The sequence below is a fragment of the Neopsephotus bourkii genome, unplaced genomic scaffold (genome assembly GCF_033783945.1).
Source record: "Neopsephotus bourkii isolate Nb327-2 ecotype Australia unplaced genomic scaffold, CSIRO-AGI_Nbou_v1 NB_1388, whole genome shotgun sequence".
Taxonomy (NCBI): domain Eukaryota; kingdom Metazoa; phylum Chordata; class Aves; order Psittaciformes; family Psittacidae; genus Neopsephotus; species Neopsephotus bourkii.
Window position 1 is genome coordinate 1,990,924 of NW_026901866.1, and position 27,720 is coordinate 2,018,643.

At 40.7% G+C, this 27,720-nt stretch overlaps 3 protein-coding genes across 21 annotated transcripts in view; 2 read left to right on the forward strand and 1 right to left on the reverse strand.

Annotated features, from left to right (window-relative positions):
• HECTD1 (HECT domain E3 ubiquitin protein ligase 1) overlaps window positions 1-3,166 on the forward strand; it is a 59,966-nt gene extending 56,800 nt beyond the window's left edge. For all 9 annotated transcript variants that reach the window (XM_061367628.1, XM_061367635.1, XM_061367636.1 and 6 more), the window contains 3 exons: window positions 326-476; window positions 1,683-1,827; window positions 2,209-3,166. In XM_061367628.1, the coding sequence (XP_061223612.1) occupies window positions 326-476; window positions 1,683-1,827; window positions 2,209-2,346 (434 nt within the window). In that variant the 3' untranslated portion in view covers window positions 2,347-3,166. The remainder of the gene's footprint in view (window positions 1-325; window positions 477-1,682; window positions 1,828-2,208) is intronic.
• Window positions 930-26,624, reverse strand: AP4S1 (adaptor related protein complex 4 subunit sigma 1). Of its 4 annotated transcripts, none has more exons than XR_009727581.1 (6): window positions 25,683-25,814; window positions 18,456-18,657; window positions 16,844-16,930; window positions 15,864-15,932; window positions 12,545-12,687; window positions 930-1,894 (listed from the first exon to the last, which is right to left on the reverse strand). XR_009727581.1 is itself a non-coding variant. In XM_061367651.1 (6 exons), exons 2-6 carry the CDS (start codon window positions 18,591-18,593, stop codon window positions 5,026-5,028), a joined length of 435 nt encoding a protein of 144 aa, XP_061223635.1. In that variant the 5' UTR covers window positions 18,594-18,657; window positions 26,492-26,624; the 3' UTR covers window positions 4,410-5,025. The 4 variants fall into 4 exon arrangements, 2 of the variants coding, with proteins under 2 accessions (XP_061223635.1, XP_061223634.1); XM_061367651.1 differs by lacking the exons at window positions 930-1,894; window positions 25,683-25,814 and adding exons at window positions 4,410-5,154; window positions 26,492-26,624 and having other exon boundaries at window positions 12,676-12,687; XM_061367650.1 differs by lacking the exon at window positions 930-1,894 and adding an exon at window positions 4,410-5,154 and having other exon boundaries at window positions 12,676-12,687.
• STRN3 (striatin 3) overlaps window positions 25,818-27,720 on the forward strand; it is a 61,937-nt gene continuing 60,034 nt past the window's right edge. For 2 of the 8 annotated variants that reach the window (XM_061367644.1, XM_061367643.1), the window contains exon 1: window positions 26,511-26,975. In XM_061367644.1, coding sequence (XP_061223628.1) covers window positions 26,595-26,975 — 381 coding nt within the window. In that variant the 5' untranslated portion in view covers window positions 26,511-26,594. Of the gene's footprint in view, window positions 26,323-26,509; window positions 26,976-27,720 lie in introns of those variants that run through there. The other 6 variants (XM_061367642.1, XM_061367645.1, XM_061367647.1 and 3 more) reach the window with 6 other exon arrangements.

Consider the following 27,720-nt stretch of genomic DNA (forward strand, 5'->3'; position numbering starts at 1 on the left):
GTTAAACTTCATGAGGTTGGCATCAGCCCACCTCACAAGTGTGTCAAGGTCCCTCATCAATGTTCAGGGTGTACTGGTTGAAAGTGGTAGCATAGAATGGCTTTAAAAAAACAAATGTTTAAATTTAGAATGCAATACATAAGGTATTAATTTCATAATACTTTGCATGGGTGAGGCCATTTTTAATCTTGAAGAGGTTCCATTTACCTTAATTAAGAAACTGTTGATTGATACTGGTTTGATTAAAATATAATTGAAATGTTGACATTATTTTATAAACTTTCTTTTCCTGTATGTTTGTAACTTTATCATGTGTAAATTAAAGATGGCTTCAATAGAGTCTTTCCAATGGAGAAGCTGAGTTCCTTCAGCCATGAAGAAGTTCAGATGATTCTTTGTGGAAATCAGTCACCTTCTTGGGCAGCTGAGGATATCATCAATTATACTGAACCTAAACTGGGATATACACGAGACAGGTACTTACATTCTGATTTTTAAATACTAGCTAAAAGATACATTAATCAACAAAATGTCCAGAATGTTCATTAGATAAAGACACCATATTGGATGGGATTGGTGTTCACTGAAGAGCAAGTGATTGTCTAAAACTGCATAAAATAACCATGTATGTTACAACATATAGGTCAGGTTGGAAGGTACTCAGCTTTGTGATGAGAGGGGATAAAAAAGATTACAATATTAAAATGTGAAGTACTGGAAATGTAGCAGCAGGTAACTAATACAGGCTAGTAAAAATAGCACTTCAGAGTTCTTACTTTCATCTTTGCTGGTGTTTATAATTTCTGTTCAGTTGGATATAGTTGTTACTTGTCTCCTTATTTCTTTCTCTTTAACTGTAGTTAAAAAAGAAAATGTACTGTGCGGCAACAAATATACTGGGTTCTGGCTATCAGGAGGTGGTTGTGATATTTTGGGGTTTGTTGGGTTTGGGTTTTGTTCTTTTCTTTGCTGCTTGTTACGTTTGGTAGCAATAACATATGAACCACTTCTGGAACTATGATAGTATAAGCATGCTGAAGGATCCTTATCAGTCTAAGATGTTGTGTGGAGCGATTATTCTATTGACCCTGCCCTGCATACAAAGATGCAGCTAAGATTACAGTGCCTGATACCTGAGGGTGTGTTTCAGCAGGCTCTGCTTTCCTCATGCCCTCTTTTCTCTCTCACTCCCAGGGCTGGTATGGATGAAAGGATTCCCTAAAGAACTATTGTAGTCTTTAACAGGCTGGAAATGAAATCACACTGTGGTGGCTTGACCCTGGCTGGATGCCAGCTGCCCACCAAAGCCACTCTCACCATCCTCCTCAACTGGATGGGGCAGAGAAAATGTAACCGAATGCTTGTGGGTTGAGATAAGGACAGGGAATGATCATTCATCAATTATCATTATGGCCAAAACAGACTTGGGGAAATTAGTTTAATTTATTGCCAATCATAGTAAGATAATTGCACTTCTCAGTGTAATACGCAGCAAGGAGATGAAAGAAGTATTTTTATGGGTTTTATTCTTAAGCCAGTACTGAACAAGCACTGGAATCTTCCAGTGACTGCTTAGACATGACTAAAGAGCACAATTGTACTGCCTCAAGGTAAGGGAAACTGAAAAAGAAAATAAATCACTCTCATATAATATTGTCATAACTCTTTTAATCTGTTTTAAGCCCCGGATTCCTTCGGTTTGTGCGAGTCCTGTGCGGTATGTCTTCAGATGAGAGGAAAGCTTTTCTCCAGTTCACCACTGGTTGTTCAACACTCCCTCCAGGAGGACTGGCAAACCTCCATCCCCGGCTTACTGTTGTACGCAAGGTATGGCAGTTGTAGGTTGCCCTTCAGAGCACTGATCCTGACTTCAGATCACTGATCCTGTGAATTGCTGCGTTAAGAAATAATGCTGATGATTTTTTATTTTGGTTGCTTTTTCCTTTTGTTTTTTGATTTCTGATGCTATGCTCAGCTTTCAGTCCTAACCTCTGTCTGAGGTCTCCACTCTGACTTCGTATTTGAATATAAAAGAATTGCATACAAAGTAAACGTAAGTTGGTTTGCAGCTTTCCTGATGCTGCTGTTTGTTGACAGCTGGTAATGTATATGTGGTAAATGCCATGAATCAGAGGACCTTACCATTTTTAACATCCACATTGAGCACAGAGAACAACTGCAATGAGAAACGTTCTTTCTTTTCCTCAGGTTGATGCTACAGATGCAAGTTACCCATCTGTGAATACGTGTGTGCATTACCTGAAGCTGCCCGAGTATTCTTCTGAGGAGATTATGAGAGAGCGCCTGCTAGCTGCTACGATGGAGAAAGGCTTCCACCTCAACTGAGCCACTGACTGCAATACGGGACATGAGAAAGTGTTTTTTGATACTAGTGAAGCCTCTTGTGTTTGTGTGCAAAAAAATACGATCTCCACGCTGTGCTCTGATGAGACTTGCCTTTGTTTTCACCTGTGAGGCTTTAGGAACATGTGGAATAAGTTTGTTAGCTGCTAATGACAAAATAAATCCTTGTAACTACACAGCCAGCAAGAAATTGGCACAGAACACTGTGTGATGCTTCAAGGGCTTGCACAACTGGAAACTGAGGTGGTTCTGTTTGACTGTTCCAAAGAACAGATCGTCAGATTTTCAGTGTTCACTGATACAAATTTCTAACAGTGTATTTGTGTAAAGTTTGTCATTTAATACCTTGTACACTACAGTTGCCATCACTGATCCCTGTTTTGCTGGCTTTAAGCTAACTGGTCAGAAACTTGCTTCCTTAAAACTTAGAATTAATGGGCATCTCCAGCCTTTCCTTTTTTAATGGTGCCTGCACTATTGGAGTATTTTAGTGGGTTTTTTGCATATAATGCACAACTTTTTTTTTTTTTTCCTTTTCTTTTAAGTGGGAATATATTTTGTTTTCTCAAAGGCCCTGCTACAAAGATCAAATCCTTAAGTGTGTTTGTGCAGCTCAACAACAAAGCTATTAAGAAACACTGGTTCCTAGTGCAAGACACACTTAAAGCAAGTTTTACTTTTGGTTGTATTTTCTTTGTATATTATAAACATTTATTTAACTTGTTGCAGTTTGAAGTTTAAGAAAAACCCACCCAATGTGTAAGCTCAAAAGTAATCATTAAAATGTTTGCAACATATAAAACTGTCTCCTCTGAGTACTTCACTAGTACTACTTGTGTTATTAAATCGCTGTACATGTTCTGAACAAGCCATACGTTTTACAAGGTTTAAATTAACTACATGGCAGTAACTGATCTCATCAACTCATCCGTTTTTACACAGAGATGATGTTTTACACAGTCCAACTTTTTAGGAACTGGGCTGGCAGTGAGACACGTGTGTGTAGCTCTCTTGGAGCTCTTCAGTAGGCCACTGTGTCCTGAGGTTGAAGTTCTCCATAGCATTGGAATAAAAATGGGGTCAGGTGATACAGCTGATGAAGCTGCACTTGAGATGGAGTGCCTGCCCTGCCTTGTTTTCAGCACATGGTAGGTATTCAGTGGTAAAAAGTTGGTTTACGGTAAGATAAAGTGAGATCCTAACGTATCTTTGAAGATATGTAAGTGCTTGATACCAGGAAAGAAAATCTGTTGGTTTAGATGAGCCTGTGTGGCAAGTTTTGTTCTGTGCCAGTTCTCTTTGGTAACAATCTTTTCTTGGACCGCTGCTCGGGGAGGGCTTGCTGTAAGAGTCTGCCTCGTGTACAAACCAGGCTGAAGCAAGATTGCTTGTCATAGCAGCATTCCCAGGACTTGACAGAAACAGTCTTTGGAGTTTTCCGCAATGCAAAACTAAACGGGAATCTCAACCCTTACGCTCCTATTGTGCTCCAACAGAACAGCTGCATAAACCTTGCGTACAAGTATCTGCTCCAATGCCAACTTGTTGTGGGGAACGGTTCTTTTAAAGTGATGTGGACAGTTCCCCACACAACCACCACTCTGCTTCTTTGAGCCAGGTTTCTAGACGCAATTTAGATGTAACCAGTATGTGCCTTCACACACGAAGCTCACAGTGTGTATCATATGCTCTTTCAGTGTCAGGTTATGCCTAGTGTTGGTGCCTAAGTGTTGGTCATGAAGGAGGATCCAGATATCTTAATTCTAGAAAGGTAATGAAAAGTAATCTCAGGTTGTGTGACTTGCAGTGCAGTGTACAGTGTGAAGTGGCACATTGTACCTGTAAATACAAGTTAGTGTAGCTACATCCTCCTGCTGAAGGCAGATTTGATTTGGTACCTAGCAGTACCTTTTTTTACTCATCTTTTGTAAAAGTTTTAATTGTGATGCATGGATTGAATATACAAGAGAAAAAATACACTGGTGGCCAAAATAGTAAAGGTTTTGTGTACTTTATGAAGACAACATGATAGAAGATGTTTGAACTTTTTATTATAATTACCTTTTATTAATGTTACCATATTTAATTGCCAAATACTTTCAGTTACAACTTATACAGGAATCCTAAATGCACACAGACTTCTGTATTTACATTTCTTTTGTAACCATGACTTACATGGAAATGGGACTGAAAGTAGCTTTTTGATGAAGGATTAATTCAAAAAAGTGCTCCTAAAAAGTTATGGAACTATAATTTACAGTACATTTGTATAAAAATAAATGAAGTTGGTGCTTAAAGGAAGCACTGAAACTTTGAATTTATATTTTCATATTTTCTGTCTTGTCTTAGGCCTGGCACAATGCTTAATTCAGTGACACTTAGACATGTAAGTTGCCACTACTTTATTCTCAGTTTGAAAAAGTGTTGACTGTTGCAGGAAGACTTCTGCTGGGTCAAGAAAGCTGCATCTGAAATAGAAGGTTCCACTTTATGTATAGCTGTGTCTTTCCATTAGGTACACTGGGCATAGGAGAAACAGGAAATATTTTCCAACTAATTTGACTATTACATGAGTCAGTCTTAATGGCATCAGAACACTGCTGTCAGCTCTTGGTGGCTTCATCATCCTTAGCAGAATGCTTTAGTCAGTCTTGCATCTTCCTAGCTTTCTGCCACTCTGTCAAGCACCAGCAGAGGGGCCAGAATTCTGTTCCTGTTTGTTTCCACAATGCAACCATTTAGCACCATTTCATCCAAAATGATGTGCACTCTGTCCAAATTGAACATGATCTAGAAACGTTTCAGGTTAAGTATATTTTGAACAACATGAAGATAACGCAAAGAAAATCTTTGGCACCTTTGTCTTTACTCAAAGTTTGCAAAAATGGGTATTTCTTAATTTATGCTAGTTTATTTGGTTATTTTAATAGAGAGAAGGAAACAGCTGAACTGACACTTTTCCTGACCACAGCGATGTCAAAAGTTTATAGTAGAGAAGCTGAAGCCCCAGCAGTATCCCAGCCTGGAAGATTACCACACAGTAGTAAAAGCAAGGTGAGCTTGAACTTAGATGTAGATGGTTAATTTTACTATCTGCCACATATTGTTTTAATATAAAAATGTTCCCAAAGATTAACAACCTCAAATGGGAAGATGCCCATATTCTGCATTTCTTCTTACAAAACCAACTGTGAGTCAAATTCTTAAAACTTGATTCTCTGATTTTTTTTCCCTACCCTGAGTTCCTAAAACTATTGGATCTGCTTGAAAATAGCTTAAGAGGAATATGCTGGTAAGTAAAACTGAGTTGTTGATCTAGTAATCTCAGAGCAGTTAAAGTAAATGAATGGTCCCTATTTTAAATGCTTTCCAAATGATAATCTCTAATATTCTCCTAAAGGAAAATAACTTGAAACTATGAACTTGTGCTGTTGTGATATATGAAATTTGTCCATAATCATGTGTCTTAACATTATCTAATAGCATCTGTCTTGAAAGAAGAAAACCAAGCCAGACAACAGGCTCCAGCATTACCTGGCAGGTGTCCTTATGCATACATTCATCGTCTGTGTATCCACTGATCAGCTGCAAAGGGTTACTCGTGAAAAAGGTCTCTTGTGTTGCCACTTATCACCAGAATCTGCAGTGGAAACAGGCATAGTAAAAAAAGCCTGCAGGATACATCTGCTGTGCCTCACTGATATGTGTGAGTACAGAGGCATGAATAACCCTTCCTCTGCCTTGCTCTCCACCTGCTGCTGCTCTTTAAGTGTGTTCTTTGCTGTGCTCAGCACATCAACTTTGCCTTAATTTTGCTCCCTCTAGTTCTTGCCCGTGTATTGAGGACTACTGCAGTGGAGTTAGCACAATGCTTTGCAGTAACTTTGAAATACGTCTTTCAGTACTTTTTTCCAACTTTGATAGGAATGTCTTGAGCACCTTCTCTGCCTATTATTCTATTTTTCTTATATGTTTTGAACTCAGGAAGGCAGCCTGGTTTTGCTCTAGTCCTTGCATTTGTGTTAGTAGGCTTCATTCTAACCAGCAGAGTTGGTTTTAAAAGCATCAGCACCAAGTTTTTAAAGGCATCAATGTTTTCCTGTGCTCAGCATGACAGAGAGTCAGTCTCATTTTCTGAAGATGATTTGGGCATGGAAGAGGACCGCTCTATCCCACAGGATCTGCGGATCTCAACACAGCAGTCTGCCCTATGCTCTGCCAAACCACAGGAGCAGTGGCAGTACTGAGCTGTACCTGACAACAGCTGAGGAGCCACATATTTCTATGTATTTGTTCTTCCTATGTGATAAATTCAAGTGGTGGGGAGACACCACCTTAAACCAGTAGAGCTGCAACAACATGAGCTCATGAAAGCAAAGAGTCTTAGGCCTGAATTCAAGAAATGTGCCTTTTGCTACTGAGGAGCAGTACTGCCCTTAACACTTCAACAGTTCCTGTGGTTCCAGAGACAAAGGTGGTAATTTGCTTGGCAGCTAAAGACCTGAGACGAATTTCTTCCTGTACCATAATTTTCAAGTAAATCAATCTTTACACAAATATTTTCATCTGAGAAGTTAGAATTTCTTTATTCCAGTACTGTGAGAAGTTTTAGGAAAACTGCCCTGCTGGTGCTGCTTACTTCACTTCTGGCACAGAGCAAGAGGATCTGTTAGCGAAGGTAGATAACATTCCATTCAGGTTGCAACAAGTGATAAAGCCACCTCCTCCTGGGTTTCAGTTTTTACACTCTACCACTGATTCACTGTGCTCCAATTCCCATGGTAGAGCAAGAGCTCCTGTCTCTCCAGGCCCTCCTCTTCCTTTCAGAGTCCCAAAGATCTAAAACCCGTAAGAGTGAATCAGTGATGATGCGGCAACTTCCCACTCCCGTCAATTTCTCTTCACCACCTTGCTTAAGAAAACACACTTAGCACTGCTTTTTTACCCTTTTCCCCCTAAAGACCTGATACCATGTCAAAGGGAGACTGCACCCACACTACTGAGTACCTTGCAGCTGTTCTGCTCAAACCCAGCACTGTTAAATAAAGACATCAGTTCCTGCCTTCCTGCTTATTTCAAGAGTGGCTTACCCCATTACAGGACATAGTAGTGTGTGACCTGTCCATCTGTAACTCCTTAAGCTTACAGTCGTCATTCCAGAACTGACTTCACCTGCAGTTTGAATGGGGATACTAACACTATTCTAGAGACATCTACCATCTTGATTTTGGAAGGTCCCAAAGCTCCTTCTTTCATTTCCCCTCCCACCTCCCTTTACCATGCTTGGCAAACACCTGTATTTCACAGGGAACACCTTGGCTTTTCCACCCTTCCTGCAGGTCTCCTGACTATGTTCTATGGTCTTCATACATACACTGCTTCATTCACATCTGAATGCCCTGCCCAGTGTCTCTGATCCTTTGCATCCTCCCCACCTGTCACTTGTTTGGCAACTGACCTCAGATTTCAGGGTTTAAAGCCTTGAAGTCAGGGATCCACACCCACCTGAGCTGCAAAGCAGCAAAGCAAACCAGTCTGAGCAACTGGCAACAGGAAAAAGCTGTGTTCCATGTGTGTGCTGCCATGTGCTCCACCTAGAGCTGTCATTCATGTCAGAGCTCCAAGAATCCTGGCTGCCCATAGGAGAAGGTTGAGGGTTTTTCACTACATCCATGCAGAGGCTAACATAGATTTTAAAACAAGTATGCATAAGAGCACATGTATTGATCTCTGCATCTGCAGAGAAAAGTCTGTAATGAAAGTTTTCAGAGCACCCAGCTAGGAAATGCTCTTCGAAAGTTGGCAGCCAGGCACAGGTGAGCCCCTGCTGCCTTTGGTTTACAGATTTCACTCTGTGCCACTGTGGCTGCGTACCTCATGGTAGAAGTAAATGGCACCTGCTACAATTGGTATTTTCTGCTGGCTTTTGGTAACTTAAGAGTTTCCCTTATAAAAAGCCATCAACAATACTTTCTACTATCACGGAGTTTTTATGGCACGTACATACTAAGAGGAGGTAAGTGTGATACAAAACATTATATGGGCAGATAGTTAAGCAGGGAAGGAGAAAAGGAAAGGGAAAAGGCACATTCAGGACTTGCACGTGATAAATACCTTCCTCATGTGGAGACATCTTAAGATACCTCAGGATTATCCAGGCAAGTAATTAAGAGTGTGTCAAGGCGTAAGAGATGATAAAGTGTGGCCAACACCTTGTGATCAGCTAACACACCCAGGAGCCCAAACAAAAGCTCTGTAGATTACAGCACAGGTACTTTGCTACTGCATACACAGCATTACAAAACTTTGATTTCCATTCTGGATGTTTATCTTCAACTGAAGATTAGAGCTGCTTCTCTTTGCTTAATCTAAAGTCACGCATTCTGACTTTATCTTTGCTAACATTCACGTCAGTTACCTTTTAGCCTATCTAATGGCAGGCCAAATTTAGGCACTGAACCCCATTTGATGCTTTCTGATCATTTCTTCCCCAAACAGCTATGCTGACCTTATAAAGGAGACAACTGGTGCCTTCAAGTTCTGTGATAATTTAGAACAGTTTTAAGCCAATCCTTATAGGTTTGCATTGCATTCACTTATTTTGCAGTACAAACTGAAGTGTATCCTCATAAATTCTCAGAAGGAATTAATTCAGTTTTCTTACTACTTAAATGCACTAGGTTCTGAGAGTAACTGAAGAACACAGTTGATTAACATGAAGCATTCCCTGTATCAAAGCTTTTTATCTGTCCTATGAGCAACAGCTAGCTGCAATGGAATGCAATGTGGGTTTTGGATCATGACAACATTCTTCAAATGCTTGGTCCTGGAGAACCCTGTCTGCCCCCTTTCCGCCCACAAGGGGAACGTATCTGTTTCTTCTGTAAGTTAACAATGTGTCTTCAAGTAAGTTTTGCTTCACCAGTTCAAGCAATAGAAAACTCAACCTTCTGTGTGTTAGAAACTCTTTAGAAGCTCTCAGAGCTATGGCATTTTTACAATCTCGTTGTTACCATCACACCAAGAAAGTAGGTCTGTGCAAGCTGGAGTGTTAGAGCTGCAGAAAATCCCACCCACTCATGTCATACACAGAAGTGAGGCTCATCTAGTGCTGTTAACACATTAGGAAGCAACACCCTCAGGACTGACTGGGGTTTCAGTACTTGCCCATTCAAGAACTGTGTCCCACAGCACTACCTACAGATATTTTAAAAACAAACCAAACGACTTTAGAAATGTTATGTTGCTCTGTCACAGCTATCCTTAAGTATGTGAATGACTCTGAGAATGAAAGTGGACGTCATTTAATGGCTAAATGCCTTACAGGTCACAGAGAAGCTTCTCTAAACCCCACGCCTCCTCTAGAGTTAGTTACTTAATTGGCTAGTAGCTAATCAGAAGAGATAAGTTCCCAATTGTCCATGCACTGGTTAGTATCACACACACCCGTGTCACACATAAATATAAATATTACACACGAATCCTGGTGGGCAGGATTCACATGGGACCTAGTCTCCGCCTTGTGCAGAAGGTGCCCTTCTCTTTCTGACAGCTGACTTCAGATTCAGGCTATGACACAAGACATGATGCAGCATTCTGGATGACTTCGGTTTTTGGATCTAAATGAGAGCTGGCATCCCACATTAATAGGAGAAGCTGCATTGCCAAGAGCATGGGGGTGACTGTGTGATGGTCTCAGCCTCAGATTTAACTGGGGTTTGCCCTGTGCATGGGTGAATACCCTTTAACGATTATCATCTGGTTTTCATGGGGTTTGATTTCATGTAATTTCCTACTATTTTTTTCAGGTTAGTAAACACTACTTTCTATACAGAATACCCACTATTACTTTTGAAATAAACTTCCTATGGATCTGTACACAAAAGTAATAGTGCAGAGACAGGAAACAGTGGCAGTCTCCCACCAGAGAGATATTCCGTATACAAAGGTTCTGTAAATACACTTGATGTTAACTGCTACAGACCTTTAGACAGTACTTCCTCCGTCAGATATTTTATATCTAAATTCTCTGTACTGAATATAAGAGTTAGTAAAAGACTATTTGGCAAAGGAAATGGTTTAATCCCAGATGGGGATATTATCTTACACACTATGAAAGGCATATTGATGGATTATTGCTTACACTGCATTAACATCGAAGACACTTGTAGCCCAGATCTTACATTGCTCTTCAGGGCTGCTGTTCAAGCTGTATAAAAAATAAATACAATCTTGGACAATCCACTTCATCTTTACAACTCTGTTTTACATTTAACGTTCTGAGTATCTCACTTCAGCTATTTCAGGTTACTAAGTAAGCTGAGCTCCTCTCAGCTTATGAAAAGCTCTTCTTCCTAAATGAAAGAGGTTTTCTGTACATATGTAAAGCAAAATGTTTAACTTGAAAATTGTTCCTGAAATGTATAATGTAGAAAGATGCATTTCTGAGTGGAAAAAATACATGCATCATTCACGTCATACATGTCAGAGGGATGCATAAGACATGAGCTCTTCCAGTATTATTGCCAGTATTATGAAATAAGATAGTAATGCGCACTCCTGTTTTCCAGATATTTATATTCACACCCTCATGCAGATGAGATCCATGTAGAAGATGAAGTTCTACAGGAATTATTCAGACACCATATTGCACCCACTGCAACTGTTAGTGTATAATACAACTTCCCTAACAGTGCAGAATAACAGTGTGTGCAGAAGCTTGTGGATATACAGTGTCCTTTCTCAGCTATTAAACGGTCTGCTGGTGGTAGCCTAGTATATACCTACAGGCAATTCCTCTCAGTGTGAAAATGATGATCAGAGGCAGAATTTGGTATCATCAGTACTCCAAACAATCTGAGGCGAAAAGAATCAGGCAATTGCAGACTCAAAATATACCATACGGTAACACAGGGGACTATTTTTTATGTATAATTACTGAATAGGTCATCAGGTTAGTCTCTAATTCAGCAAAACTCACATGCAAGTACGAATGGTTCTAATCCTTGAGTAACTGAATACAGAAACATAGTTACATAATTGCCCAGAGGCCTTAACAGTCCCTCCATCCTGAAATTTCCTTATTGCTCTATTCTAATACAAGTTAATTTAGGAGTGTTATATTAATACCACAGCATTTTGTGAATTTCAAGGAGGACATAGAGACAGTATATATACACATACATACAGTATATATACACATACATGTATAAGCTCAGTAAATGAAACAGAGTTCCAGCATGTAGCAAGCATTAAAAATTTCATAAAGAATGAAATTACGTATTTTTTTTTAGTAAAGGAGTAAAACAATTACAAAAAAACTTACAGTTTTTTTAATGTTCTTCATATGTACTAATTCTAGATTACTTTAGAGTATTTCAGGTGTGTAATTTACATGATTCCAGGGTGGCAACTGTATTTCAGGTGCATAATTGAAACTCTTTGTACCAGTAGATCTGCATTGAACCAACAACAAACAGAGGCATAAGGATTGCTGGAGTAGAGTGAGCAGGCAGTGGGACTGGAAGATCCTGCTACATTCTCCTGGTTTGATTTTCTTTGAATTTATTATTGTATGTTATTTACTTGCTATTTGTGTTTAGCTGTTCAGGACTGTGTTTTAGGATTTGTATTTGATTGTAGTTCATTTAAAATATATCTATAGCTATATATTAGTTAATACCCTGCAAATCATACACATGAAAATACAGCTGTGTAAGGAGAAGGGCAGAAAGGTAAAAGGTACCTGTGGCAATGCCTGGGTTCCTAAATTTCCTCCTCTCAGGCCTTTCTCTTTTTCCATCAATACAGAAAGTAAATCTCACCTACGCTTTCATGAAGCAAGATCAAAGCACAAACCTAACCTTACAATGATGCTACTGCTAGTTGCCTCAAGACATACCTGTAACATTCAGTTCTTATTATGGCAGTCATTTCAGCATCTATTTTACTGTAAACTTAAAGCAAAAAGTAAAACCTTGCTGTAATAATTAAGTAAGCCTGAAAGTTCCCCCAGAATACTACTTTTCATGTCTAGGTAGTACCTAGTTCTCTCTAAACAAACTCTCCCTGTCTTACTTTAAATGGTACCAGGCTTATCTCAGTGAGCTAGGATTTGAACAAGCGACTCGCACGAACATCAGCCATGCTCTCAGAAAGGTGCCAAAATGGTGCTGCTTACTGTAAGTGCAAAATTGGAAAAACCTCTGCATTGTCTTGCCTGAACGACAGCCAGTGCTACGAAGACAGTATGAACTGGAACGTACCCCAAAACCAGATAGACAAATGGATTTCTGATGTTGAAAAGGATACATCTAATTCACTCTGCAAGGAAAAGAGTGAGACAACCATTAGTTACAGCTTATCTCTCATCTCATAGGCATATGCATTATATATATATATATACACACACATATATATATAAACATTATGCATCCCTTTATTTTGAAGTCTTTCTTTATCTGCTAATGACACAAAACTTTATGGTAATTCAGATTTCTGTTCTGGACTGTAAAATTACATGCCTTTTCCTGCAACACTGCTTTGCCTTTGATGCATTACCTGCCTCTGTAATGAAAGCTAATGTTCTGAAATTTTTGCTTAGAAAAAAATATGGAGGTCACCCACAAGGAACAATCTGAATAGACACAGTGCCATCTGAATTAAGTGATGGAAAACCAGCAATGCAAATCATGCGAACTCCAGACCTCTATTTTCTTTCTGCAAAAAGGGGATGTTAATACCAAGTTTGCAATTTATATAAAAACACAGCTTAAAATGTTGCTGCAGATCATTTCAACAGTAAAATGTAGACATTGTATATACATATGGCTGTAGTAGTTGTGGCTGGATATACTGGGAGAGGAAAGGCAACTCCAGGGTTTGGACCCTTAGTACTTCTAACTGTTCTCCAGTGCCAGCAATATAATTCTTCATGTAGTCACCATTTCCCTTCTAGTCTTGGCCTGGATTTACCCCAAGTATTTTTATTCCTTTAACCAAAATGTCTGAGTGAGAAGCCCTTGTGGTCTCTCTGCAGTCAACACAAGAGATGGGTATCTTCAACAGTTGACTCGGCACTCTTGAGGCATGACTCACTTTCCCGAGATACTCATCCGTCTCCTGCCTAGTGGTCATGGGAGTTTAGGATGACCAAACTTCTAACTTAAGTGCCTCAGTTAAACGTCTAAATTTAGATATAATTAATCACAGCCTCAGCAGTTAAGATCTTGCACAGCTGGGGTGGAGCTGCCTCAGTGTCTGCTGAAAGAGGGAATCTATCTGCTACCAGGGGAATTTAGTTTGCTAACATGGTTTCAGTTCACAGTCTAACCCTGTTTTTAGGCCAAGTTCCCACTTGTAAAACTGCTACTACTTTTATGGTCTAAAGATGCTTTAAACTGGACTAGTTGTAGTCTACAGGCCTCTGCTGAGCAACTCTGCCGTTCTTCAATTGGAAATCTTTCATGTGTCACAAAAACTGTATTTTAAGAGCCTGATCAGTTTAAGTTTACTCAGCTTTAAAAAGTAATTGAAAACATTGCAACATGTATTCTGAACAGCATGCAGAGTTTTCCCTGGGTAGCCATAATAAAAGTGAAGAGGACTCAGAATTCCATCTCACAGGCAACTTTGAAAGCTTTCCCCCTAATTCTGTTAATGTTTGTTCTGATATCTGAATTCAAGATCTGTAAACTCCATTAGGTAAAAATAGAGTATGTGAGAATGTTTAAGGCTCACAAGCCTAAAAATAATAGATGACAAAATGTCCTTCTAGAGCAGGACAGATGTTCTTTACTTTCCCAGAGTTCTGTCTCTGTCATCATCATAATTTGGGATTCTGCTAAAATTCTGCAAATCCTAAACATTAATCCATGAGACTACAAACTTATACTTTCCTGCTCTGTGGTTTCTGCCAGAAACACCAGCTAGAATTATAGCCCTCTTCTTCAGTGCTCTGCCATTTATCATGTTATATACTATAAAAAATAGAACCACAGAATGGCATGAGATTTCTTTAACCACCCCCCCTTTTCAGTTCCCCAAGTTTCAAACCTAAAATGAGATGGACAGTACAAAAAGCTCTGGTGTGATGAATTCAGCAAATTTCTAAGCAGTGGTTGGGTTATATATGCGGTCAAGGAGTTACATACACTACATTTATGTGTATAAGAAATACATCTATTTTTTCTCTGCCCTAAGTGAGGAAAATAAAACTTGTCAAATGGTTGGCAACAATTGGCTTAATTAGATAAACAAGATGTGACTAAATTTTATTGTTCTTCCCTGTGCTGTCGGTAATCAAATTCCATTCCTGGTTATCACTGGTTAGGTTGGGGACTGCCATCAATACAATTAAGAGGTAAATTCTGAACTTAGTACAGTCAGAAAGTGATATAGTTAGTACCATCAGTTTCAACAGGCCGGTGTGACATTAGTAGAGATAGATAGCAGCCTAAAACACTTGCCAGGCATCTAAATAGTGAAAGGTGCAGATGACTTTTTCAGGTGTGTCCCTGAATTCCTTAGAGGGAGCTCTGCACATCCACTGCAGTACTAGGACTGGAAAACCAGTTACAGACCACGAGGGGGGTATCCAACATATTGAAGCATAGGTTTTATGCTGCAATTGCACTAAAATTGTGCCAAACTGTGACTCAGGCAAATCTGTTTATAGCAAAATTATTACAAACCCCATATTGAATAGCAGGATCATAATGCTGCGTTTTCAACCTTTGTAGAGACAAGCAAACAAAAAGTATCTCCCATCCAAAGGAGCACTGTCATCTTAACTGGAGCCATGCCTGATGTTGAATCCTCACTGAAATGACTATCTATATAATAGCTGTTTTATCTGGTATCTACTGTTGCATGACAACAACATGGAGAGCACAAGTACAGACTGGTTTCTGAGGTTTTATGTGCTCTGTCCCTCTGATCTTGTTCACTGAGAGTGATGTCAGCTCCCTGCTTAATGCTTACACCATCTTTACCATAAATTAAGTTATTTCAGGGAATATAATGCTCTGAATTGCAAAAAAGAGCTGTAAATAGAAACCTCTTTATTTCTTTAAAATGTACAAAATGCCAGTGGCTAACTTAAGAGTAGGTGAGCCAAAAAAACCCCTGAATATAAATATATAAGAGCATTCTTTTCTAATGGAAATATTTCTGCTATTCTTTGATTGATGCTTTGTAACCCATCTGTACTTTTCTGAAGAACCAACTAATACTGCTTTTGTGTGTGTGTGTGTATTTTGGTTTTTGGTTGGTTTTTTTTGGTGGTAATGCTCATGCTAAAGTTTTCAAAATTCTAAATGTATATGGCAAAAATATAAATTCTCTTTCAATTTATTCCCTGAATTACATATTCATAGAATGGGTTAGGTTGGGAGGGACTTCAAAGATCATCTAGTTCCAACCTCTTACCATAAGCAGGGACAACTCACACTAGATCAGCTTTTAAAGAGAAGAAATATTTTGTAATAGATTCAACTCACCACTCTGCTGAAGTATTTGTCCAGAACTTCCACAAAATTATGAATTAGTTCATATACTGCCATCTCATTCTGAAATTAAATTAAAACCAAGTGAAGAGCAAATAAATAGCTAGAAAGGTAACCATATTCTTTGTGTTATTTCAGCTGGTGCTGCATGAAAAGGAACTAGAAAATACAGTAAAGCCTACTAAAAGTGCACAAGCTCAGGCCACCATGGGAGGAAGATGAAGTAACCATGTGGTTATGCAGCAGAGGTCACACTGGCCAGCTGCAGCACAGAGCCAGGGTATGGTGCAGTAGTAGAGGTGGCCATCTCTGTAGCAAAGCCAAAAGAATTTGCCCCACATTGCACAGCATTAAAGCTCTGACTTGAAGACACTGTGGTAGTCAGCAGCTACCTTCCACACCACCCTGATAAGGTCTTCAATAGTAAGCTTTGAATTAATTTCTGATTACCAGGAATCAATGTAAACACTAAAGCCTTGCAGGCTCAGCCTGAATGTATGAAATAACAGCACTTGTCATTTTTCAGATACTTTTTTTTTTCATTTTTTGAATACAATAAATTGGCATCTTTCTAGCTGACAGCATGGATTTTCTTTGGCCAAGGAGGTTAAAAGAGTGGGCAGCTGGGAAATCACCATGAATAAGACAGGTGATCTGGCTGTAACGTAACATTTGTTGAGAAACACTACCCCACATAATTCTACATTTAATCAAATACATTCAGAGAGCAGAATCAGCACAAGGCTCAGAAAGACTGTCTCATGATAACAGTTCAGTCTGCTGCTACAGACTGAAGTCCAACATACCACATTCTTTTATACCTCTTTTTTTTTCACAGAGTTTTTTTTTTTTTGCAATGACTCCTTAAAATTCTCTAATTCCTATTGCAAAATTCCATACTAGAAGCAGACTTGAGCTCTTGACCATAACAATCACTGTAAGCTCTCATTTCCAGAGGGTATGTAATTTCTTACCTCTGTGTGATCGATTCCAACGACTACAAAAAGAGCTGCATACTGTCGATATACCAGCTTGAAGTCCTTATACTCAATGAAAGAGCACTAGGTAGAAACAAAACAAGTAAAATATAATAGCTGCTACTTAAGTATACAACAGTATTGGGCACAGAGTGCTCAAAGAGCCTATGCTTTCATGTTCATAAGGCCCACAAAGAACAATGGATTTCTCAAGATCCACCACGGAATTTTGACTTGAAAGAAATTTCACAGGGCATCTATTACACAAAACATCTCATCTGTTGGCAGAAAACGTGATACTGTATTTTAAACGGAAAAACTGAAACAGAGTTGAAATGACTTCCTTTGTTGAAGGCTGTTGATCCTTCCCCTAACCCTTCATTTCGAAGCACTTCCAAAAGAGACAACCTGAAGGTCATTTTCACGTTTAAAAAATGATTAATATTTTTATATAAAAATTAGGAGTATGAAGACTTCCAGACCCGAGGGAAATTAACATGTCTTTCACAGTGGAAGAGAGGCCAGCAGATGGTGCTGTTAGACGCTGCTTTACAAGATGCCTCCTGCATTTTTTTCAGTATCGTTTTGCTCAGTCCTTGAAATGACAGCGTGCCGTTAGTTCCTTTGGTGAAGTTCCAGTTTGGGGATGCCCTTGCAAGAGCAGTGCAGAACAGGTTAATTTCTTTAGCCACTGTTAAGTCTGTGAACTAAGGTACTTCATAGGAACTGCTACTTTTTTCTCAGGCTTTCTAGAATGAAGTCCACACTGTTCAAAGATGTGTCATTAATGAAAAGGAAGCTGCCTTCAGAACACAAACCAAAAATCTTCACTCACAATCCAAGTTACAGATTTCTCCTCCAATGCAAGTCAATGTGTTGTGCTTTTAACAGTTTGTAAGTTTGGTACTTTTCTAAAACAGGCGACGGCTCAACTGAGCCATGAAAATCTCAACTTTCATCTAAGAAATCTTCCAACTTCTGGGTTTTTTCTTTTTTTTCAGAAATTGTGAACACTTCTTTTGAATAAAAATGCTTAATACAGGCCTAAAAGTTTATGTTTCCAACCCCCCCTGTGCTTCAGATAGTATTTTCATACTTGCTCATAAATTTTTTTGTTTAAACTTGGAGCTGTCAGTAGTATCCTTACTACCCTCCAGCAAAGCAGCAGCAATAGCTCTCTATTGATCTCTACCAGACAAGCAGTAAAAGGATAAAATAAATTCTTACTGGATTTCTGAGCTTCTTTAAACAAAAAGGAGGAACTTTCATGCCAGTGATACACAAAATTCCAAAATCTCTGTAAGCCGCAGGAAAACATATTTATTCAATGCAGAATAACAGTTCAACGGACTGAAGCCATAATGGAGAAATACAATCTTTTTCTTCATGGGTACAAATGAAATAATGACTTGGAAAGGAAACTGATGTATTTTCAGAATTACTGACATGAAGAATGTGAGATGTAGAACCATGCAGAGGAAGCCCTTAGTGACCTCGTCTAGTGGTGGACTTGGCAGTCCTGGAGCAATGGGTGGATCTGATTATCTTAAAGGTCTTTGCCAACCTAGCTAATAAATAGAATGGCTAGGGGAAGAACTACAAAACGTACCTGATCCTTTGAACGGGAGAGACAGTTTTTGATTACTTCAGCTTCCAGCATTGTCCGTTTCTTAATTTCTACATGCTCATAATACTTAGAAAGTCTTGTTTGACCTTGTTTGTTTACCATAAGAAAAAATTTTATCATTTCTGTTTTTGTTGATCTCAGCAGAAGATCTGAACGTGGGACACAGGAATCAAGGAGAATATTTCTGTAAGGAAAAAAGAACAAATAGGAGTTAACATAGGAATTATAAAAGAATTCCTAAAAACTAGCCAGCCTAGACATGCACATATTTAAGACTGAGTTTATTGCCAAAACATAGTACGTAGGAAAAAATATATCTACTCTTTTTCATGCATCCTGGCAGTAAAATTCCATTTTTTCCTCTCATTTGTATTTAACAATTTCATTCGTACTATCCTGACGTCAGAGTTAAGGAAGAGAAGACAAACGGAAATGCATGGGCCACAACACATGACCATTTCTTTAATGCAGAGTGACAGCCTTCTTAACATTCAGGTATCAGCAGTAAAAGCACATATCCTGAGCTGGACCAGGAGCTGCTGAAACCTGTTTTCCCCCATCTAATTTCCCACACTGAAGTGAAAGGTAGACTCTGCACATCATAAAGATTAAGTGTGGGTCTTTGATAGCTCAGGAGAAACCTGTTCAAGTTAATTACTTAAAACAGCTTCATCTCACTCAATCTAAGTAATTATTAATCCACACAATGCCACTGAAATAGTTATAGAATATTAATGTCACATGCAATGTACAATGAGAAAGGCTATTAAAAAGAGCACAGCATGTATCAGAATCCATTTGCTGAACAACTGACATCTTTCATATTCTGAAAAGCATGCAAAAAAAAGGTAAGCTGCAGATGTAATTTTTTTAAATAGTTCCGGGTTATTTTCTTTAATGCCAGAAACAGTCACTGTAATGTTTTCCATCTGTCTCCCTATGTGGATCACAGATTTATTGGGCCAAATGATCTTGAGGTTTATGTGTTGGAAATACAGCAAGTACCGCCAAAGCTGTTTATTACAGTTCTGAAGACGAGCTCCTGGTCTGATGCAAATATTCTCTCCTAAGCATCTCACAGCTCCTGTGAGAAAGTCCAAGCTGAAAAAAATGTATCAGGAATCCACAGAACAGCCCAGTGTAGTTCTTCATGTAAAAACAGTGTATCTTGACGCAGAAAAGCAAAAGCAGAGAAAATAAAAACCCCAAAATAGGTCTCTGAAGCAGCAATTTCACAGACATTTAAACATATGCTGATATTTTATACAATGCAAGCTGCATAGATGCTGCCTCGTATTACTAGCAACTTGAACAAACTGGTTATATACTATTCATGGGTGCTAACTCCATATATAAAGTTAGATTTCTATACCAAATGTATCTTCACTAATTAGACTTGATACTGAGAATTCATAAGTGACACCTGCGGTGAACAGAATTCCAGGATCAGTCCTCAGAACAAGAGAATCTGCTTGGAATCGTGACAGTCTCAGAGCTTCCTCATCTCTGTCAGGCATGACAAAGTCTCTTCACATCCAGAACAGGAGCATGCTTTTGTTGATTTGCTCTGACAGAAGAGTCATGGATGCCAGTCAGTGCTGCTGCAGTGGGGCACATGGCTGGTCCACTGCACCCCACGCTTCTGAACCAGCGCAAGTTGGTCTCCAATAAAGAGTGAACCAGGTAATGAAGACAAAAAAGGGCCCAGATGGAAATTTATGATAGGATCTTCATTGTCAGATGGCAGCTTAGGCTTACATCTGACTAAATGGAAGAGTACCTCCTGTATCATCTTCTCTGTATTTAATATGTGGTTCTTTCCCCCTCCCCCCATTCTATTTTGTATTGCTGCCCCAAGTTACAGTTGCAATAGGAAGACACATCTTAATATTCTGAGGCATAAAGATAAAACAGCCAGATGACTTAGTAATTTTTTTATACAAACCTTCTAAGGAAGGATAAAAATGAATGACTCCTTCCAGCTTAGAACGAGGCACTCAACCAAGGGCCAACCTCATTATCAAAAGAAACCTGAAGCTTTAAAACTACTTTAAAAGGGTTGTGGTCTGAAAGAGGAAAAACCGAAGAAACGTTGCCTCTTGTTTTAATGAAAGAAATAGCAAGCTCAGACATGGGAGACCAAAAGCTACACAAGCTGTTCATCCCAACTGCAAAACAGGTCTGTCCAAGCTAAGCAGATGACAGCAACATAGACACCTTTTAATTTTTCTTAGTTTTATCCTTTGTCTTTATGTTTGGTACTGCTGGAGTCCTCTATTTTGAACAAGTTGTTTCCAAGCTATTTTAATAATTTAGTCAGAAATGGTACTGAGGAGTGTAAGCCCTGTTCTCAGAAATCAGCAAGTTGCAGAAAGCCATACTTGAAGAGTAAAACCTAAGGTGTAACATCTCTGCAGATATTCATGTGAGACCTGACAGTGCGACAGTATACCTACCCCAAGAGCACTGACAGAGCTCTTGTACTTTGAGCTACTGATAAGCAATATGTAACAGCAAGCAATATATGAAGAATTGATACATATGGATGCTACTGCAGGATTGTCCCCTTTTTTAACTATTTACTCCTTTATTAAGCTAATCCTTCTACATGTTTATTCCCTTTCTGATGTTACAACTATTGTATCTTTGTGTATTCTTACGAATGGCCTGGATTGTTTTACATGTGAAAATACTTTAGACCAGTACTTTGAATACTGACAAATGCTCTTACCCAGAACAGACATAAAAAAAAGAATCATGTTGTAATGAGAGTAGAACCACAGTAGTACTCCAGTGTGTTATCAGTAATCTCTGAGGCAGTCATTAGTCACAGTATTAGAAGAGGTGATTAACAGCTGTAGGAAAGAGGTCTAGTATCACTGGTCATTTCTGTACTTTCCCACCAGCCCCAAAAATAGCCTCCAGAGTTTTAGACAGAACCTTGCTCATGTAAGCGTCAGCACAAGCCCAGAGTTTTCTGCAAAACACTGGAGTGAATTTATGTGTACAAATAATTTTTACTTTAGTTTACAAAAAGCATGCAAGCATAGCTGTGAAATCTAACTTTGAGAATAACACCAGTGTTAAAAATATCTTAAGGGTTTTTTTTTATTTACTTTAAAATAAAATAATTCTGAAAAAAACCCAAAACTTGTAGAAATAAAAACATTTGCTTGCACAATTAAAAAAAAAAAAAAAAAAAGGAAATTACTGAGTTTTGTTTCTAACAAAGTTTATTTCTTCTTCTCTTTTCATCTTGGCTTCCAGATACAGACAACATGTTAAAATTAGTTTTGCGCATGTGAGTTGTAAAGAAACTTGTAAAGTATAATAAACACACAAAAAGCAAATCTGTGCGTGATGATGGGTGGAGAAACTCCCATTCCTTAGAATCATAGAACAGTTAGGGCTGGAAAAGACCTTAAGATCATGCAGTTCCAACTCCCCTGCCATGGGCAGGGACGTCTCATACTAGACCATGTTGTCCAAGGCTCTGTCCAACCTGGCCTTGAACAGTGCCTGCAATGGAGCATTCACTGCTTCTTTGGGCTGCCTGTTCCAATGCCCCACCAGCCTCACAATAAAGAACTTCTTCCTTATATCGAACCTGTTAAGTATGAACTCATTACCCCTTGTCCTACAGCTACAATCCCTGATGAAGTTGGATGCCAGAGTCCCTCTCTGGCATCCTTGTAGGTTCCCTTCAGATATTGGAAGGCTGCTGCAAGTTCTCTGTATTTGAGAAGCTACCTTTTATGATAAATAATCAGTACTCTGCTTACAAAGATAGCTCCATTTCTTCTAATATGACTCTTACGTGCTTTCTGTGCATTCTCATGCACACATGTATATCAATGTACATAGACATTATGATGTTTTTACACATACACAATCAAATGGTTCAAGGGGATTGGTGACAAGAAGCAAGCCTTTCATATCTCTGCCATTATTTTACTCATTTTAGTAATGAAAACACATTACTATCTGTAGGCTGTTTGTCAGAAATGAATAGGCTGTCCCATTCCAGGTCACTGGATAGCTATCTGCATCACAAATGCACTCAGGAACAGAAGACTGGAAGGAACTATTGAGATGCTGATGGACTGTCAAGTCCAGCTCTCCCTGTCAGTCAACCATGCATTAGAAATTCTGGCCAGAATAGCTTACAGTATATTCTTTGAGCATACCAAATTTATAAAACACCGACAGACTCCCTAGAAGCAAAAATCTCAGAAGGTATCACTTGAGGAAGATGTAAAAAGTCTTGAAACTGCAAACCTTCCTTCAAGAGAAATTACCTTCCAGAGTGACAGTGTAGCACTCCCTTATTTCCTTCACAAAATATTTCTCCTGTAAGGATGATCTGGCATTCACAAAAACAATATGCAGTTTAAGTGCTGTTATTTTAATATGCACTATTACACTGTGTTAGATCTCACCCTCACTAAAGTATCTCTCACAGATAAATACCTATGAGAAAACTGGTATCACAATTGGCTTGTGTGACTCATGCTGGTAGACTAATGGAGTATGTAGTCATTGATGACTTAGAATACAATGAAGTTTGACTCCTTCTAAACCAGCACATACGCAGAAGACTAAGGACCCAGCTCATAAAGACACGGATGCTTCTTGATTTTACTGTCCCAATCAGGCTTGTCCACCCTGCATGTATAGGTTAACTCTAGCCTTGTATTTCAGGACAACCTGAGACCTGCCTGGTTTACTTCAAATTACCAAAACAGAAACCATGATGGTTCAGGGAATGCTTCCAGGCCATGCCAGCTCTGCAGGCTGCATAACCGAAACAGACACCTCAAAGTAGGTTGTACCTGTTTTTAAGTCACACCCCTCGACGCTCTTGAGACCTCTTAAAGAGGCAAAGCCTGCAATACCTGTTTTGTAGATAAAAAGATCTTAAGTGTCCAATATGGCCAACCCAGCAGATTTGACATGCAGTAATAGAAAACACACTTAAAACATGATTTTAATTATTCCTTTAGTAGACACAAGCCATCAACATTAATTTATTTTGTCACAGATTTCTGCAATATCTGCAATATTAATACATACTTGGACACAGAAATTACAAAAAAAGAAACACAACCTCAGTTTGGGACTTCTTGCAGTACAGTTATCATTCAAATTAGATTTGTCTCTCAAGCTAAAACAACTCCAGCCAATGTCCATAGGTTTAGAAACATTTTAGTTATGGCACTGTAACGTTTTGCAATTATTCTACGGCTTCTCAGCTAAAATGTAAATAAGAGACCAACTCTAGCAAACAAAAAAGTACACTACAATTTTTACAGAACTGCTTCACCAGAATAAAAGAATAAAAAAATAACTGTTAGATAGAACTATAATTTACTGCACTGTCCAGCTCTAAATAAGTTGGGTTTCTGGATGCATAGATCTAAATGCACTTTATGTGCGTACTAGGTGTAGAACAGACGGTTAAACTGGAATGAAAGCATTAATGAGAATAAAAAAATGGCTAAACCATAGAGGCACAAATAGATGACAGTATGGGAACGAATACTTCTGAGATACAGATCTGCCTACAGAGCTTCCTGGCTATGAATTTATTGTACAGAAGTATGGAGCAAACAAACACCACTCACATAGTCTAAACCCTTGTTCTTCCTACTTTTGTTCTAACCATGGACAAGGCTTTAATAAAAATCACATGCAGTGTTAACAATATTTATCAATAATTTTTGTATTCCAGATCTTACTATTGTGCACATTAAAATTCATCCAAAGATGAAACAAGTATGTCTATGTGACTTTAAAATACTGTGTTCAACTTCAGAATCAGGCATTCTAAAAAAGAAACCTTATTAATCCAGGGAAGTCAGGGAGGAAGGAAAGAGTAAAAAAGTTTTCCTTTGCCACTGAGTTGTCAAAATACTGGCTGAATATAGAAACGGAATTAAATTGCAGTAACTCCCATACACTCAGGAATGAGGAATGCCCCATGAGATTGGGGCTAAACAAAAGGCTAAACTAGTTATATGTCTTAGTATATTTAGTAATTTAGTAATGATTTGATATTGTCAGTAGACAATGAAAAAAATTAGCCGAGGTGGAAAGGCTTTGAATTTAGATGGGCTAATCTGCATGGAATCAGGAAGACCATAGGATGAAATTTTATTGGGAAATGACTTAATGGGCAAAAAAGGAAGGACTGAATAAACCAACTAAAATGTCAATATGCACCTGAGGAGAGATTAGTACAGAAAGGAAATGCCAGTACTGAGACAAGCAGTATTTATTTTTTTCAGTAATTAACACAATTCCAGCTCTGCCAAGCATGAGCCCTGTTTAGGAAACTATCCAATTTTTTATTGAATGAGTACAGCATGTAAATATTTTGGAGAGGCAAACCCAAACTCCTACCTGACTTACAATGGGTGACCTACCGTTCAGTTCATTTCAAATAGATTGTGATGATAATCTGTAAATATTTCATTTCAGAGCATCATTTTGCAACTGAAGCAATTTCACCCTATCCAAGCTGTCCATCAAATACAGCATTGTCATCACATGTGAAGCTGATAAAGGCAAAAATAAACCACTAATTTTCTGGCAAACCTTCCGTAGAAAAGACTTCTGGATAGCCAACACTGTTCACTTCCCCTGCTTAAGGAGGGAATGCATTACACACGTGCTATATCTCTGAGATATCATGAAGATGACCACTCGTGTCAACTTCCAGAGACACACCATAAATTTAAGAACGCCATTCTAAAACCACCTCTCTGCGGGGCAACTTCAGCGCACCGTAAACTGCGCTGAGTTTGAGAGGCTTCAGCATTCAATCCCCGCCGTGCCGCCTGCACGCCGGACTGAGCAGCACGCCTAGGCTCAGACCCTGGACCGGGTCATTCATGGGGCCTTCTCGAGAGCGTCTGACGCCCCTAAGGCACCGGCGAAACAAACCTCCGCCATCCCAGCGTAACACTACTACTTCCGCCTATCGCTCCACAGCGGGAGGAAGCCGCCTGGACGCGCTGTCCTACGGCGGCCAGACCTGGGCCGGCCAGTGTCGGCACCGACTGACGCACCGAGGTCTGGGGCCTTCCTCTCCTCACGGCTGCTATTGCTACATCCTGTGCCAGGGCCGGCTCTCCCCTGGGAGGTGGTGTGCCTCCCCCCAGCCCCGTGAGCTGCCCTAGGCCCCCCGCCCCCGGGCACGGCGCTCACCTCCCCTCCCGCGCATGCGTACTTCACCGCTTGCCCGTCCCGGAGGAGGAGGCCGGCTGCCGAGGGGAGCGATTTCCCGGCATGCATGGCGTCGCTCCCCCTCCCCGCCCGGCCGCGGGTGGGTGGGCCGACGGCGCGGCGGCTGTAATGGCGGCTGGCGGAGGCTCGGCGCTGCTCTGACACCCGGATACTGCTCGGCGCAGTCCCCCCTCCCCGTGCCCGGCCCACCCCCCTCCTCCCCGCCCCAGCCAGCTCCGCTAACCCCCTCCCTGGCCCCTGCTCCAGGCCCCCGCCGCGGGACGAGGAGGAGGGCTCCCCGCAGACAATGGACGAGCACCCTGGAGCCGGAGGAGGTGGTGGGATGGCGGCCGCCCCGAGACCGCAGCAGCCACCCCCGCAGGCGGGTGGGAACATGAACCTGCAGTCGGGTGGGGGCTGCGTGGGGCCCGGAGTCGGAGGAGGGCCACAGCAGCAGCCCCAGGGCCCCGCGGCCCCGGCTGGCCCGGAGGCGACGGGCCCCGCCGAACTGTCCCGGCCCCAGCACTACACCATTCCGGGGATCCTGCACTACATCCAGCACGAGTGGGCTCGCTTCGAGATGGAGAGGGCGCACTGGGAGGTGGAGCGGGCCGAGCTTCAGGTACGGGAGGCGAGGGCGGGCGCCGTGCGGAGCGAGGCGCAGGCCGGGACCGGCTCGGTGGGCTCTGGGGACCGGGCCGCGCTCGGGAAGCGGGAGCAAAGCTGCGCTGGCGAGCGGAGCCTTTTGGGGCTCCGAGGCCGAGCAGGTCGCTGTGGCTTGGAGACGATACCTAGGCGACGTCCGGCGAGCGAAGCGGCTGTGTAGGCGAAGGCGCAGCCCCTTACGGCCTGAGCTGGGCTTCTTTCCCTGGGGCAGCCATTTTGGTTTTTAGCATGGCGCCCGCCTGGGCTCCTGGCTCTGGAGGCAGCCACTGCTCCGCGCGTTGCAGGGCCCGAAGGACGGCCGCGAAAGGACGGGCGGGCGCTGCCACGGCACGGGACTGCTGGCCCTCTGCCCCGCCCGCCCGCGGCACGGCGGGCTGTGCCCTGACAGCTCCGATCGTCTCCCTCGGCACAATGACTCCGGGGCTTTCCGGGCCGGCGGCCTCCGCAGCCCTGGGAGCGAGGTATGGGGAGCAAGAGCCTCCGGGTCTGGGAGGACTGGCGCCTCCCCGAAGCTCAGCGAGTAGTTGCTTTTGGGGGAGAAGAGAGAGTTGCCAAGAGGCAAGACTGCCTGCCTCCCGAGCAGGGAGAGGACGAGGAAAGGGTGTTCAGGTAAATCGCAAGGAAGGGACTTGGCCAGGCACTCCGGTTTGAGACAGGTGGAGCGTGTGCTCGCTTTCTGTCTTGTTTCTTTGGAAACTTAAAAGAATGCGAGGAACACCTGCTGAAGAGTTGCGTGGAGCTGATGGGTCTTCAGCATGTTCACTTTAATATACATAAATGTACAAACTTCATCTCAGAAACAAAACTTGAATAACTTTTCAGGGTAGAGGAGTTCCAGTATAGCTCTCTTGCCATTAACGTTTACTTTCAGTAATAGGAAGGATGTCTCCACTAATTACATTTGTATATAAAAATAAAGCAATATATAGACTATTACAAGTTTATGTATACATTGCAAAATCCACTTGAGTGTGATGTATCCATACAGGAGTCATTATTGTTTTGTAGGACAGAAATGTAACAGTGACAGTTAACAAACATAATTGCTTCCAAAGAATTTTTGGCCATTTTTGTACTGAGTGAATGTTTACTGTCTTGAAGTGACATTCCATCAAATTGCACTGTAATTAAGTTTTTAGTAGCATGCTGCAGTAGCAGCCAGTGTTTTTGAGGTATTTACTGTCAGATTTCAGAACCAAAAACTATACCTTCAGAACCAAAAACTATTCTTTCAGAACTTCACAGCTCTATAATAAGCATGTAATCTGTGCTATTTTTGTTGCAACTAAAATTAAGAGAGAATTGAAAAACAAAAAAAAGGGAAATATGATGAAGACGTTTCGCTTACAGGCTG

What these genes read in the sequence shown, in the direction of transcription:
- AP4S1 (XM_061367651.1), bottom strand. Translation starts at nt 18,593, where the DNA reads ATGATAAAATTTTTTCTTATGGTAAACAAACAAGGTCAAACAAGACTT. An exon ending in TCTCCCGTTCAAAGGATCAG is followed by an intron (nt 16,931 to 18,455) that starts GTACGTTTTGTA and finishes GTTTCTACCTAG; the next exon opens with TGCTCTTTCATTGAGTATAA. An exon ending in TTGGAATCGATCACACAGAG is followed by an intron (nt 15,933 to 16,843) that starts GTAAGAAATTAC and finishes ATTTAATTTCAG; the next exon opens with AATGAGATGGCAGTATATGA.